Below are 16,088 nucleotides of genomic sequence, written 5' to 3'. Positions count from 1 at the left end.
ATATTATCACCATCATTATTATCATTATCATCAGCACCATCATCATTACTATTGCTATTATCATCATCGTTATCATTGCTATTATTATCATTACATGTCATTATCACTAGAAAATTGACCTGAAAATTACTGCCATTATCATTATCATTATCATTGCTATTATTATCTTCATCATCATCATTCTAAACATCATCACATATGTCATTATCACTGGAAAATTGCCTTAAACTTACTGTAATTCTTGAAAGGGTACAGTACGCGTTTGGTGGATAATATTCAGGGAAGTTTGGAGAAATTAAATAAGTCCGTCCGTTTTCTCTGTATGAGGTACACTGACCAACCGAGGCCGTTGTGGTTGTGGTTGTGGTTGTTGTAGTGGTACTTGTGCTTGTAGTCGTGGTTTTAGTTATTCCCGAAGGCCCGCAGGAAGGAATGGGAACAAAGGTGATGTTAGCCGACCAACCGGTTAGGAAAGATGCCCTAGCTTTGAAGTAAGAATCCATTTCTCCTCCAACAGACTGGAACTCTTGGCCAGGCGAAATATCCGTCCCACAGAACCTGAGGGGAGAAGGAGGGGATGAGAGAGGGAGGGAGGGAGATGGGGGAAGGGAGGGAAGGAGGGAAATGGGGGAAAGGAGGGAGGGAGGGAGGGAAGGAGGGAGGGGAGAAGGGAGATGAGAGATGAGAGAGAGAGAGAGAGAGAGAGTCTCCTTACTACCAATCATCAGCAAGATACTTGAAAAAAAATAATATGTTCTCACCTAACAAACCACCTCAACAAAAACCATCTGTCTACCCGGTAATATGGCTTTCAGAAGAACCGCTCTGCTGCCGACCTGCTGTTGCAGATAACTGGCAGACTGCTCAGCTGCACTTGACTGCGGACAGCGCACTTGTGTTCTTGCCCTGGACATAGCATAGAGGGAGCATAGAGCATAGCATAGGGGCACCTAGGTTTGTTAACAAGTTAAAAGTATTTGGAGTGGACGGCGAACTATTCCTTTTGAAAAAAAATATCTACTCAACAGACAAATGAGAGTAGTCTTCAAGGAAAACACTGCTTACAACAACATCAAAGCAGGTGGCCCTCAAGGAAGTATGCTGGGGCCTCTGCTGTGGAATGTCTTCCTTAATGACTTGCTCCACCTCATTCCTGAAGCTAAGCATTTGCGGATGATGGAACACTCTCCTTTAGGTATGAGCCTAGGAACAGGATGTCACCATGGAAAAACTAAATGACGGGCTTGCACAAATCTCGACTTGGGGTGAGAAATGGCAGGCCTTCTTTGCCCCGAATAAAACCCAGCTTATGGCTATCAAGAGGACAAACAATGATATCCAAGTTAACTTCAACGAGAAAAAAAAATAAGACCACAAGAAGAAACTGAAATACTGGGCATCACAATTCGACCCCCCCCCTCACCCCCCCCCCCCCAAAAAAAAATAATAATAACAAAATAATAAATAACAAATAAGAAAAAGTAAGTGAACAAAAAATCACGTAGAAAGCTTGGCGAGAAGGGCTTCGCAAAAACGAAGAAAATCATAGACCCAGCAGTATCAAGTGAACCTCGACAGCCTTCAACACAGGAGAGACGTCCCTGGCTTGACGACGATGTTCCGCATCCTCGCCAAAACGTCCCGCACCTGCAGCCAATGAGACTGTACGCCCATGAGAAAAGTGGAACGAGCGCCGCCGCACTGGAGGAACCTCGTTGTTGCACGGCGCACCACCAAATTATGGAATCTATTAATTTCTGTCACCGATCCCCCCTAACGGAAGCGCCTTGCCACGGTGGGGGGGATTGAGGTCCCAATGATCTGGTGAGCCGGACCAGAGGGCTACCCATACTGGAGGGGTCACCAGTGAGGGATGAGACAAAATGGCTACCTGGTGCACCAATGCCTAAGAGAGGGGATGGTGCACCCACCCCTGGTTCATCTCATCTTGGACCAGGGAGAACTCTCCCACGTGTGTTTGCCATGCGTGGCATCCCGTATTACCAGGAGACGGAGTCCTGGAGGTTGAGCGATGCTGCACGCTGCGCCCTGCAGCTAGCAATACACCTCTTTGGTCCTTTATTCTGGTTAGACGGGTGGCTTGATCAAGGCCCGGTCAAGTCAATCGGCTGGTCAAATATGGCTAGGGTCAAGCAGGTACTATTCAGTCTGTAGTGCATAGGTCCCGCGACTGCCATCAGTACTGCAATAGTGATTGCATATATTTCCTCATTACCCTTGTGGCTGTTGGGAGATTTTGAGCCCCAACTATAGATTCCCCTCGTTGGACTCCATGGTGGGTGAGGGGGTGAGGAAATGAAGAATTCTAATATGTATGAGTACTACAAATTTACAAAGATCAAGCTCTCTCCCTGACGACCTACGCAATCCCCCAACCATTCCCTCTGGAACATCACATGTTTGTCACTCTGGAGCTTTCCAGCTTCCAAAGGGCAAGAATGGGAATCGTAATGGTTCCCGGGCTCCCAAACCAGGTAAAAAGGGGAAAAGCCATCCTTAATCTACCAAGGAAATCTTACCTGGAAATATGAAAGCATTTCATATAGTAGTGAAGACCATTGATGGTGTATCAATCATGGATCTTGATATTTTTGAAGTACATAGGAAAATATTTGAGGTGTGTCAACGTGATCCTCGCATCACCCCACAGCGAGATGGTAGCCTGATAGTTGAGGTTTCGTCACCAGATGAGAGTGACCGTCTGTGTGCGATATGCAACATCCCTGGTGCTCAAGTTTCGTGTTCTCCTCACAAAAACTCTCAATCAGTGTAAGGGAATTGTCTTTTCCCGAGACCTGATGAGGTATTCTGAGAAGAAACTGTTAGAGAAACTAGAGAATTTTAATGTAGTAGCAGTAAAACGTTTTAAGAAGAAAGTTGATGGTTTGGAACAGTCTACACCAGCTCTCCTTCTAACTTTTAATACGTTGGTCCTTCCAGAATCAGTTAAGTTGGCATGGTACCACCTCAAGGTAAAGCCATATGTGCCCAACCCTATGCGGTGCTTCCACTGCCAGGGTTATGGGCATGGAGCCAACTCTTGCCGTTTTAAGGAAATTGGACAACAAGAATATGTGTAAAGTGTGGTATGACAGGTCATCAAGGAGATGATAACTGTCCAGGTCCAATACGCTGTTACCACTGCAAAGAATCTCATGAAGCTTCTTCAAAGCAGTGTAAAAGGTACAAATTTGAGAAAGAAGTATTGATAATAAGGAGCAAGGAGAAAGTTAGTTTTCCAGAGGCAAAGCGACGTGCCCGTGTGCTGTTTGCACAGCCAGGTAAATCCTTTGCTTCGGTTCTGGTTCATCCTCCTTCCCACCAACCCTTGCCCTCCAATGCTTCTTACACCACACACTCTGCCACTTGTTTTTAACCTCAGTCCCCAATTCCTGAAACTGCCTCTGGTGAATTCCACCAGAAACGGAGTAGGAGTGAGGGGTCTACTGAGGAGACTCCTCCCAAAGTAAGGTCTTTGGAGCCATCAGGTGATTGATTGATTATTTAAAATTATGTGCCGTGTCAACAGCTAAGGTCATTAGTGGTGAATAGCTTGTTAACTAGAAATATTAAAATGTTTAAAACTTTAAAAATCTATCAATAAATATCTTACAAATAACAATAAATAGATTAAAAATCAAAGCATAAATATTATGCTCTAAGTGCATAAAATCATTGCATAAACATTATGCATAATTAAATTTTATTGAAAATATTAGTCTCCCTAAGGAAATTAATAAGACCCTCTATGTCACAATCTTCCCCCAATACATTTTTCAGTGTATATGGGGGGACAAGTACATACGTCTTTGGTCTGAGAATGTTGCACATCTTTTCACTACATGTGCGATCGTTAATGGCTCTTGGCATCCTTCACAAAGTGCTTCATTTTTAACCATCATTGGCCCATGAGTCAGTCTTGTATGCCCGATTCTTAGTCTTGTTAATACAACTTCCACTTTTCGGTTGGGATGGATGCTAGTCGCCCAACTGCCAAGGTCATCTCTAATGTATCACAGTTTGTTTCTGGAGGTATGCCTCCATTGTTCCCTCCATTTATCACGAAGACAACTTCTGATGCTGGGTTTCAGGTCGGTGTGTGGGAGAGGAAAACGAGCATCACAATGCTGAGCGGCAGCTGCCTTGGCCTTTTGATCAGCTCGCTCATTCCCACTGATACCAACATGCGCTGGCACCCAACATAGTTATCTTTTTACGTGTTGACATCAGTGCAAGCCAATCTTGAACCTCCCTCACTACTGGATGTGATGAGTTTAAACTCTTGATTGCCTGCAAGGCACTACGAGTCACAATATATCACAATAGAATAGTTTGTAAGATCTCTAGTCATCTTAACTGCTGTGAGGATGGCATGTAACTCTGCAGTGAAGATCGAGGCTGCTAGAGAAAGACTGCCAGATGCAGTCTTCCTTATGCTCACTGCTGCAAAACCCACGCCATTTTCAGATTTCGAACCATCTGTATAAATTGCATCTGATCCCCGGTATTTAGAAATGTGCTGAAGAAATTTCTCTCGGACTTCTGCTTCGGATCTCTCCCCTTTCCTAATTCCGACTAAATCCAGCTCGACTTGATTAGTCCAAGGCGGAAATTGGGGAATTCCAACGGCCAGAACCTTAGAGAAATTTAAATTAAGATCTTCCACAAGATTCCTCATTCTCCTACCATAGGATAAGGCTATCCTCAAGGGGGTTGAAAACCAATCTGGATGTAGGAGATCCTGGAATCCTTTGTAGTCTCGTGTAGTAAATCAGGTTCATGTATTCTCGGTGTAATGAAAGAAGTGGTTCTCCACTCTCAGCATACAGGGACTCGACAGGTGAAGACCTGAAAGCCCCAGTACAGATTCTGAGAGCTTCATTATGAACCGAGTCTAACATCCGTAGAGCAGTGGGAGTTGCAGATGAATAAGCTTCACATCCATAATCAAGCTTACTACGAATAAACGGTAAAGCCGCAGAAGCTATGTGCGGTCTGCACCCCAAGATAGATGTGAAAGAACCCGCAAAATACTAAGTGCTTTTGTAGCCTTCACTTTCAACTGTTTGATGTGAGGCACCCATGTAAGCCTTGAGTCAAAAATTAGACCTAAGTACTTCACCTCTTGGACAAATTGCAGTGGGTTTGCTCCTAAATAGAGGGAAGGATGGATTTTCCTCGTTTGTGGAAATGCATAGCCATGGTCTTGCTTGGGGAAAATTTGAACCCATGATATGTTGTCCACTGTACAACCTGATTTATTGCAGCCTGCATGTGTCCTTGCACATCCTGTAAGCTTCCTCCTGAGCAGTACAGTGTAAAGTCATCCACATACAGATTACATGAGACAGAACTTGGAACAACCTTTACAATGTCATTTATAGCAATGGCAAACAAAGTCACACTTAAGACACTCCCTTGTGGGACCAAAACCAGCTGATCTTCCAGGTTAGAGAAACTGTTTCCCACCCGAACTCTAAATTTCCTGTTAGCAAGGAAGTTTTGTATGAAGGTAGGTAATGCTCCTCTTAAACCAATGTCATACAACTTCTTGAGTATGCCATGCTTCCAAGTAGTATCATAAGCCTTTTCAAGGTCAAAGAAGACTGCTAACATGTGACGTCGCTGTGCGAAGGAATTCCGTATAGCAGTTTCCATCCTTACAAGTGCATCTGTGGTCGATTTCAATTTTCTAAACCCATATTGATATGGAGTCAGCACATTTTCCTTTTCTAGCAGCCATGTCAACCTGAAGTTTACCATTTTCTCCATCAGCTTGCAGATGCAGCTGGTGAGGGAAATTGGTCTGTAATTTCCTGGTGTGGAAGCGTCCTTGCCAGGTTTAGGGATAGGAATAATTATAGACTTTTTCCATGTGGATGGCACTGTACCCTCCCTATATATCCTATTGAATAGGTCCAACAAGAACTTCTGGGAGCTCTCTGGTAAGTGAGATATCATTTGGTATGGAATATCGTCACTTCCTGGGGCAGTCTTATGGCAGAGCTGCAAAGCAGAGTCCATCTCCTTGGCAAAAATGGCAAGTTGTATGGAAGTTCTGCTGCAGTCCTACTGAAGAACGACACTGGGTGTCGTTCCTGTTCAGCCCGAAGAGTGGAGAATCGGGCGGTGTAAGATGCTCCAGAGGAGATCTCTGCCATGGATTTAGCTAGTGCATTAGCAACATCTTTTTTATCTGTGATGATTATGCCATCAATCTTCAAAGCAGGTGGTGACAGTGATGTGCTCTTTCCAGCAATCTTACGCACCTTGTCCCATACCCATGCTAAGGGGGTCCCAGAGTTAATCAAGGAGACATACTGTCTCCATGACATCCGTCTGGCCTCCTTTAGCACTCACCTGGCCTTGGCTTGGGTCTTTTTGTAATGGATCAAGGTTACATCACTGGGGCGTCGTTTCAACTGCCTTAATGCAGCTTTTCTTGCTCTGACAGCTTGTTGGCATTCATCAGACCACCATGGTACCAGAGGTCGACGGTAATGCCCGCTACTTTTGGGAATGGATGCTTCTGCTGCAAGGTGAATTCGTGATGTGAAGTGATTAACAGCATCTTGAACACACTGGAAATCATTCACAGATCCATGCAATACTGCAGTTGATCTAAAAAGATTCCAGTCCGCATGTTCAAGTCGCCATCTCTGCACTCCATTGGCTGGAATACCATGCACCTCCTCCAAAAGTATTGGAAAATGGTCGTTTCCATGTAAGTCTTCCATAACCTGCCAAGTGAAATTCATCTGTGAATCAGGTGAGACAGTTGACAGGTCTATATTGGAGAATGTCCCAGTTTGAATTTGGAAATGTGTGGGAGTGTTACTGTTCAATAAAACTGCATCTACTCTAGGGAGCAAGGACTCCAAGACCCTTCCTCGAGGGTTGCACAAAGTGTCTCCCCAGAGGTGATGCCGACCATTGAAATCTCCCAAGAGTAGAAATGGATGTGGCAACTGCCCAAGTAGATCTTCCAAATCATTTATGTTGAGATTATGTGGAGGAAGGTAGATAGATGCAACAGTGTAAGGTCGTGTCAAGCCTATTCTCACAGCCTTCACCTGCAGTGTTTTTTGCAGGTGGATGGCCTGGAAAGGAATATCCTGACGTACCATTACTGCAACTCCTCCATGAGGTCCATTTTCCCTGGTCATAATCTCTTGTAGGCATACACAAACTGGGTTACATGAAGCTATCAGATGTTGCAGTTCTTCCCATTTTGCATGAATTCCCTGACATTTCCATTGGATTAGGGTATCCAGTTCTTTAAACTATTTTTTCATAAGGTGTTTGGCAGCACCTGTGGTCAAGGTTTGCCCTACACCTTTAGGCTGTCCCTTTCCAGGATCTTGGGAGAGTCTTTTGAGGGGTTGTTTACCGGTGGAACTAGTTTCCACAGGCTTTCTTTTGACAAGCTCAGGATTTCTTTGCCTGGGCAAAGAACGGACCTGAGCTTTTGCTTCAGGAGCATTCTGCCTAGCAGCAGAGGCCCCTGTGGATGTGGTGGCAGCTGGAGCTGTCACCGTTGAGACCCCTGGAGCCCTTCCTGACGGCTCCAAAGACCCCACCTTGAAATGAGTCTTTTGATCAGACTCAGGATTCCTTTGCCTGGGCAAAGGGCAAACCTGAGCCTTTGCTTCAGGGGCATTCTGCCTAGCAGCGGAGGCCCCTGTGGATATGGTGGTAGCTGGGGCTGTCACCATTGAGGCCTCTGGAGCCTCACCTGATGGCTCCAAAGACCTTACTTTGGGAGGAGGAGTCTCCTCAATAGACCCCTCACTCCTACTCCGTTTCTGGTGGAATTCACCAGAGGCAGTTTCAGCAATTGGGGACTGAGGTTTAAAACAAGTGGCAGAGTGTGTGGTGTAAGAAGCATTGGAGGGCAAGGGTTGGTGGGAAGGAGGATGAGCCAGAACCGAAGCAAAGGATTTACCTGGCTGTGCAAACAGCACACGGGCACGTCGCTTTGCCTCTGGAAAACTAACTTTCTCCTTGCTCCTTATTATCAATACTTCTTTCTCAAATTTGTACTTTTTACAAAGAAGCTTCATGAGCTTCTTTGCAGTGGTAACAGCATATTGGACCTGGACAGTTGTCATCTCCTTGATGACCTGTCTTACCACACTTTACACATATTCTTGGTTGTCTATTTTCCTTAAAACGGCTTAAAATGGCTCCATGCCCATAAACCTGGCAGTGGAAGCACTGCATAGGGTTGGGCACATATGGCTTTACCTTGAGGTGGTACCATGCCAACTTAACTGATTCTGGAAGGACCAACGTATTAAAAGTTAGAAGGAGAGCTGGTGTAGACTGTTCCAAACTGTCAACTTTCTTCTTAAAACGTTTTACTGCTACTACATTAAAATTCTATGGTTCCTCTAACAGTTTCTCCTCAGAATACCTCATCAGGTCTCGGGAAAAGACAATTCCCTTACACTGATTGAGGGTTTTCTGAGGAGAACATGAAACTTGAGCCCCAGGGATGTTGCATATCGCACGCAGACGGTCACTCTCATCTGGTGACGAAACCTCAACTATCAGGCTACCATCTCGCTGTGGGGTGATGCGAGGATCACGTTGACATACCTCAACTATTTTCCTATGTACTTCAAAAATATCAAGATCCATGATTGATACACCATCAATGGTCTTCACTACTAGGTACTTACTATATGAAATACTCTCATATTTACCATGTGATGTTCCAGAGGGAATGGTTGGGGGATTGTGTAGGTCGTCAGGGAGAGAGCTTGATCTTTGTAAATTTGTAGTACTCATACAAATTAGAATTCTTCATTTCCCCCCACCCACCATGGAGTCCAACGAGGGGAAGCTATAGTTGGGCTCAAAATCTCCCAACAGCCACAAGGGTAATGAGGAAATATATGCAGCCACTGTTACAGTACTGATGGCAGTCGCGGGACCTATGCGCTGCTGACTGAATAGTACCTGCTTGACCCTAGCCATATTTGACCAGCCGATTGACTTGACCGGGCCTTGATCAAGCCACCCGTCTAACCAGAATAAAGGACCAAAGAGGTGTGTTGGTAGCTGCAGGGCGCAGCGTGCAGCATCGCTCAACCTCCAGGACTCCTGTCTCCTGGTATTACGGGATGCCACGCACGGCAAACACACGTGGGAGAGTTCTCCCTGGTCCAAGATGAGGTGAACCAGGGGTGGGTGCACCATCCCCTCCCATAGGCCTTGGTGCACCAGGAAGCCATTTTGTCTCATCCCTCACTGGTGACCCCTCTAGTATGGGTAGCCCTCTGGTCCGGCTCACCAGATCATTGGGACCTCAAGCCCCCCCCACCGCGGCTTCCGTTAGGGGGGTTATGGATGTAAGGTGTATTCTTCTGCAACTCCCACTGTTCTCCGGATGTTGGACTCGGTTCATAATGAAGCTCTCAGAATCTGTACTGGGGCTTTCAGGTCTTCACCTGTGGAATCCCTGTATGCTGAGAGTGGAGAACCACTTCTTTCATTACACCGGGACTACATGAACCTGATTTACTATATGAGACTACAAAGGAATCCAGGATCTCCTACATCCAGATTGGTTTTCAACCCCCTTGAGGATAGCCAATCCTATGGTAGGAGAATGAGGAATCTTGTGGAAGATCTTAATTTAAGTCTCACTAAAGTTCTGGCTATTGGAATTCCCCAATTCCCCCCTTGGACTAATCAAGTCGTGCTGGATTTGGTCGGAATTAGGAAAGGGGAGAGATCTGAAGCAGAAGTCAGAGAGAGATTTCTTCAACACATTTCTAAGTACCAAGGATCAGATGCAATATATACAGATGGTTCGAAATCTGAAAATGGTGTGGGGTTTGCAGCAGTGAGCAGAAAGAAGACTGCATCTGGCAGTCTCTCTCTAGCAGCCTCAATCTTTACTGCAGAGTTACATGCCATCCTTGCAGCAGTTAAGATGACTAGAGATTTTACAAACCATTCTATTGTGATATATTGTGACTCTTGTAGTGCCTTGCAGGCAATCAAGAGTTTGAACTCATCACATCCATTAGTGAGGGAGGTTCAAGATTGGCTTGCACTGATGTCAACATGTAAAAAGATAACTGTGTTGGGTGCCAGCACATGTTGGTATCAGAGGGAATGAGTGAGCTGATCAGAAGGCCAAGGCAGCTGCCACTCAGCCTTGTGATGCTCGTTTTCCTCTCCCACACACCGACCTGAAATCCAACACAAGGAGTTGTCTTCGCAATAAATGGAAGGAACAATGGAGGCATACCTCCAGAAACAAACTGCGAGAGATTAGAGATTACCTTGGCAGTTGGGTGACTAGCATCCATCCTAACCGAAAAGTGGAAGTTGTATTAACAAGACTAAGAATCGGGCACACAAGACTGACTCATAGGCCGATGATGGCTAAAAGTCAAGCACTTTGTGAAGGATGCCAAGAGTCATTAACGATCGCACATGTAGTGGAAAGATGTGCAACATTCTCAGACCAAAGATGTAAGTACTTGTCTCCCCCATATACACTGAAAAATGTATTGGGGGAGGATTGTGACATAGGTCATATTAGTTTCCCTAGGGAGACTAATATTTTCAATAAAATTTAATCATGCATAATGTTTATGCAATATTTTATACACTCAGAGCATAATATTTATGCTTTGATTTTTAATTTGTTTATTGTTATTTGTAAGATATTTATTCATAGATTTTTAAAGTTTTAAACATTTTAATATTTCTAGTTAAGGTATTCGCCGCTAATGACCTCAGCTGTTGACGCGGCAGATAATTTTAAATAATCAATCAATCTGTCACTGATGTGGATGCTCAGTTCTCACAAACTTTCAAAAGCAAAGCACATGTGTGGCTAAGAGATGATTTTAGGTAATATTTAAATATTACGTGGCTGAATCAGATGAGGTTAGACTTTAAAGTAGGAATCATTAAACATGAATTCCGTTAGTCTCTAACAAAGATTTTTGACTAACATGTCTAAAATTATAACCAAATATGATGTAAATGTTTTACAATAAAGTATTGTAATAAACATACCACTGCCCTTCCGATGCACTAGTAGTCCTGATTTCCAGGGCATCGTACCAACAGCCGAGTCTGCTAACGCCGTCTATCATTACTTGAACCGCTTGAAACAGATCGAATGCCGTGAAGGTTAGCTTTACTTCATTACACTCGGGGGCGATTATCCATTTGACGAAATCCGAATCTGTTGGGTGAAAACACAGTGTGTGTATGAGAAGCATATCCGTACATGTATATATTTCTACACATAGTGAAAGATAGAGAGGGAGAGAGTTGGGCACACAGAATACAATCAGATGGCATCTGCTCTATACTTCTCTTTATGACTGGGGTTTCTAAGTACACCAAGTTTTGTTTACTGGATCATTAAGTACAATAAGCTATCAAAACTTTAGTCAAAGTTATTTTGCAATTCTCGAAAATCCAAGTAACTTGACACTTGTTTATTATGGTAACTTGACACTTGTTTATTATTTGTCCAATAAAGTGCATCTCCCTGAAGAGATAGAGTTGCATTCTTTAGTATTTCACTTGTCAGTTGATTATATGGATATCAGAGACTAATACGAGGGTTCCCAACCTGGCTGACATGGATGCCCAGGGATACATTTGCACTATTTCAAAAGGGGCATAGAGTTTAAAAATGTTCATCAACATGGTTTTGCAAGTCCACATTTCCATTGTTGTTGGGTACTATAGGTAATCGAATTATCAAAACACCTGAACTTGATCTTCATAGTGTAATTGTTAATTTTCTCCCTTGTATTAATAAAACAGGCTCAAGCATCTCATTAGCATTAGTACACGTATTTAGTTATTAGTATGTCATTTCTTGGACTTTCACTCATTAGTCATGACCAGTGTGCTTAACAGATATCAAGATATTCCATAGATTCGCTTGCTTCACTTTCTTGATTTTATCAGTAGCAAAAAACCCTTAAGAATCATCAACACTGAGTTAATAATAAAATATTGTTGGATCAATATAGTTTTATAAATTTTTGATCCTTAAGTTGAAGAAAAGCTGTCAGAACGTCCAAATAGGTACAAATAAGCACAGCTTAAGAAGGACATGTTCTGATTTATACTATCTTCGAATGGAAAGAAAGTATAATAACACACACACACACAAACAAAACAAAAAACACCACTATGAGAGTAATGAACTGAGACTATAACAATACTTACCATAAGGGAAAGCATTAGGATAGTTCACGGTTGAAATAGTTTTCTCAACGGTGACGATCTCAGTGTTGAAATATAGGATAGCATCTGAAGAATATATAAATTTTGTTAAAATGGTATCATGATTTAACATGTGTGACTTTTACAGTGTCTCTTGAATGTTTGTTAGGAGCGCATCGCAATAGTTCTCTTCATAAAGTAAAGTATTCAGGGAGTAGTATTAATGATAATCTAAAGTCAGTTCATCTATAATGAACGTGACTGTCTGTGAAATAAAATCGTATAAAATATTTCATTTGTGAGACAAGACATTAACAGATGACAAACTGTGTGGGACCAAATGTAATGAAGTTATCAGTGCAAATACAGATCGAAAAGAGAAACCAACCATTATAGAGTGTATCAACAATCTCGCAGTTGCTCCCTGAAGTTCCATCAGGACACACACAAGTGCAGTCACTTCCTAAATAACCATTATTCTGACAGGGATCACTAGGTAGTCCGCACGTGATGAGGAGTTTATCTGTACAGCCGTACATGGTGTTTACTAAGAGCTTGTCCATGTGGGAGAGGCCTTTGAGCTGGCCAATTTCAGCTTGGAACCTCGGGTCTTTGGTCACGATGGTATTGCGGCTGTTCAGAGAGAAGCTCTGTGGAAAAGGATCATGAAGACAGGATTTATATCAAGAAATATGAAGAAAACTCATGTTGGAACCTCGAATGCTGAACCCAGTCTTGTAGAAGTGTTAAACTTGGTCTTACAGATCGTGACCTCTCTCGCTCTACACACACAGACGTATATGTATATATATATATACACATATTCTTTATGCACATTCACACACGCACACACATATAAAACAATTGGAACTGTAAAAGCCACATGATTTACCTGCGCATTGTAATGCATAATTGAGGAATAGTCATACGGCACACCATAATTGTTGGTCGTCATCATGTCAAAGTTATAAATAAACGATGACATGATGTTTTGTGGGAGAATTAGGATGTGTTCATCTCGGTCTGACCTCGAATGCTCATGCCAGAGGCCCAAGGCGTGTCCGATCCCGTGCACCTGACGGCCAACCTGCCAACGAAGGTCATGGAAAGTCAAAGTCTGAGTTGAAATAAGTTTTTTTTTTTTGACTTTCGAGCGATTAGGGATTAGCTGTGCGTCTAAGTAGCGAAATTAGTGATTAGAGAACAGGTGTGCACGGAATTTTCGCTTTGCTTAGTTGTACCTTCGACATGTCTATTAAAAAACGACTTCTTAGCAAAAATTAAACTCAACAAAAAATTCTAAAACGAAGACAAAAGACTAAAATTCATAAAAAAAACATTAAAAACTCAAACTTAACTAAAACTCACAAATCTCTAAAACTCTGAACGAAACTAAAACTCATAAAACTAAAACCCATACAAACTAACTCATCAAAAACTAACCTGAAGAACTAAAACTTATAAAGACTACAACTCAAAAAAAAAAAAAAAAAAAAAACTAAAACTAAAATTCACTCCTAAAACTTAAATCTGATCTGCTTCCAGCACATAAAGACAACCCTTCGTAGCACTGATGGCGCCAAACCTTTTTTTTTTTTTTTTTTTTTTTTGATTATCAACATTCTCTCTATTTCCCTCTTTTTCCCTCTCCCCCTCTCTCCTTCCCTCTCCCTCCCTCACTCCGCCTCTCTCTCTTTAACCCTTCCTCTCTTTCTCTTTTCCTCCCTTCTCCCTTTCCCTTTCCCTCTCCCTCTCCCTCTCCCTCTCTCTTCCCCGTCCCCCTCTCCCTCTTTCCCTCCTCCTCTCCCTCCCGCCCCTCATTAACTCACTGCCTGCTCACACCACTGGGCCACGTTGATGATCTGTCCATCGCTGCCGCTGACCATTCCAATGTAAGAGGTACAGGCGGATTCGTGGCGGATGAACTTAATGCGTTCTCCAGTGCTGGTGTTCGGGACCTCGGTGAAGGTGAGGCAGGTGTTGTCGATCCAGTGCTGGATGGCGCTCCGGATGGCTGCCTTGTCAACCAGGTCTGGAGAGTCATTTAGGGATAAGTTCGCATGTACGTGTGCTTTTATATATATATATATATATATATATATATATATATATATATATATATATATCTGTTAGCGTTTATGTATATATATATATATATATATATATATATATATATATATATATATAATATATATATAAAAAAGGCCAAAGGCTCTTTCTTGACAACGGTGCACTGTCAAGCAATACCAACCGTCCTCAAAGGTATAGGGAATGTCAGGGAAGCCGTTGACATCAGGCCAGAGTTTGGTGACGTCGTCGATCGCCTTCCTGTTGAGGATGGCGGCCAGCTGCTCCGGGGTCAGCATCATGTCCCCCAGTTTCTCGAGCTGGAAAAATAGCGAGCTTAAATACCACTTATATAAGGGTAAAATAACAGGAATATCCCTTCGTAATCTTATGAAGAGTAAGGATGTCAAATCGTATTGAGGTGTTGAGATTACTTGTGTATTTCTTTATTTTTCAGTGATTCATTTATTTGTTATTTAATCATGTATTTCTTATCTTTTATCATATTCACCTATTTGTTCATTATTTGCTTATTATTTTTGTGTGTTGTTTTTTTTTCTCTCGTTTTCCTAATTTTTTTTTGTTTCTTATTGGCAATGTTTTTATTTTTTTAATCGTTCATTTATTTACTCTTTATCTTATTCTTTTTTTCTCCTTTCCTTCCAACTTTAAACTTGCTCTTGGCAATATTTTTATAATCTATTAAATCATTATTTCGAGCTTCCTCTTGGTAGGGGGGGGGGGTCCATAATCCTAAAACCATCCCGAAACTACCAGAGTTGATCACAATGAACATTTTAATATAAGTGGTATTCGGGCGGCTACTTGAGATTTATGATTACGCGTTTTTGGTTACTTTATCGTAATTTAGCCAGAATTCCGTAAAACAATGAACATTAAGACAACTGTCTGAAACCTACCTAAATGAATTTATAAAGGTGATTTGGGCTATTTAAGAGCACTATATAAATATTTTAAATGCAATTTCATATATATTGCATCACTAATATTATTGTTGTTGCTTCAGAAAGTATCTGAAGGTAACCATTGCAAGAGTTTAACGTTTTTTTCAGGATATTATGTCTATTAGACTTACTATATATGATTTAGTGCTTTAGTTTAACCTCATTTATTTACTTTTCAGATTAGATTAGAAAAGCAGTAAAATGGCAAGTAGTAATACAAGTAGTAGCAGTAGTTCTGGTACTAGTAGTAGGTCTCTTAGGAGTAAAGCCAAGTTAACAGAGCTGACTGAGATTTATCTAATGTGTGAGAAATTTGACAAGTACAATCTTCCTACCCATAAAGAGGTCATTGGGGTGGTGAGACATGAAAACCAATCATCACCTTTACAAAAAGCAATATCAGATGTGTCAACAATATTGTTTAACCATTGGATTTTAAGGAACGTGTATCTATATACTGTAGCAGGCATAAAGAAAAAGCTTGCTAAAGAGGTAGATGAATTTCGTTATATAACCAAAACAGCTCCTTCCAAAAGAGGTAAAACTTGGCAAAGCAGATACCAAGCTTTTCAAATAAAGCTAATAAACTTTTTGATGTGTTTTGTGAGAATAAAGAGCAGAGGGAAAATTAGAAGAAGAATATCATGCTACAGGAGGACTTTGATTACCTGGAGTCTATGAGAACTGACCGGAAAGCAAGATGTGAGACAAAAACAGATGTGCAGTGGCATGAGCAATGAAGCTGCTAGAAAAAAAAGCCAGGAGAGAAAGCTATGAACAAAGACAGTCAGCAACACCAGCCACTTGCTCCTTAATGAT

At 42.1% G+C, this 16,088-nt stretch overlaps 1 protein-coding gene across 1 annotated transcript in view; it reads right to left on the bottom strand.

Moving 5' to 3' along the window:
* The window catches only part of LOC119573597 (blastula protease 10-like), a gene marked incomplete at its 5' end in the record, with an annotated part of 44,917 nt that overhangs the window by 19,432 nt on the left and 9,397 nt on the right, over positions 1-16,088 (bottom strand). Inside the window, 6 exons of the mRNA XM_037920807.1 lie at positions 11,065-11,236; positions 12,241-12,324; positions 12,626-12,887; positions 13,130-13,324; positions 14,067-14,269; positions 14,489-14,624. Coding sequence (XP_037776735.1) covers positions 11,065-11,236; positions 12,241-12,324; positions 12,626-12,887; positions 13,130-13,324; positions 14,067-14,269; positions 14,489-14,624 — 1,052 coding nt within the window. The remainder of the gene's footprint in view (positions 1-11,064; positions 11,237-12,240; positions 12,325-12,625; positions 12,888-13,129; positions 13,325-14,066; positions 14,270-14,488; positions 14,625-16,088) is intronic.

The sequence above is a fragment of the Penaeus monodon genome, chromosome 5, assembly GCF_015228065.2.
Source record: "Penaeus monodon isolate SGIC_2016 chromosome 5, NSTDA_Pmon_1, whole genome shotgun sequence".
In the NCBI taxonomy this organism is placed as follows: domain Eukaryota; kingdom Metazoa; phylum Arthropoda; class Malacostraca; order Decapoda; family Penaeidae; genus Penaeus; species Penaeus monodon.
Note: the sequence above shows the minus strand (reverse complement) of the source record. Positions and strands in the feature narration are given on the sequence as shown.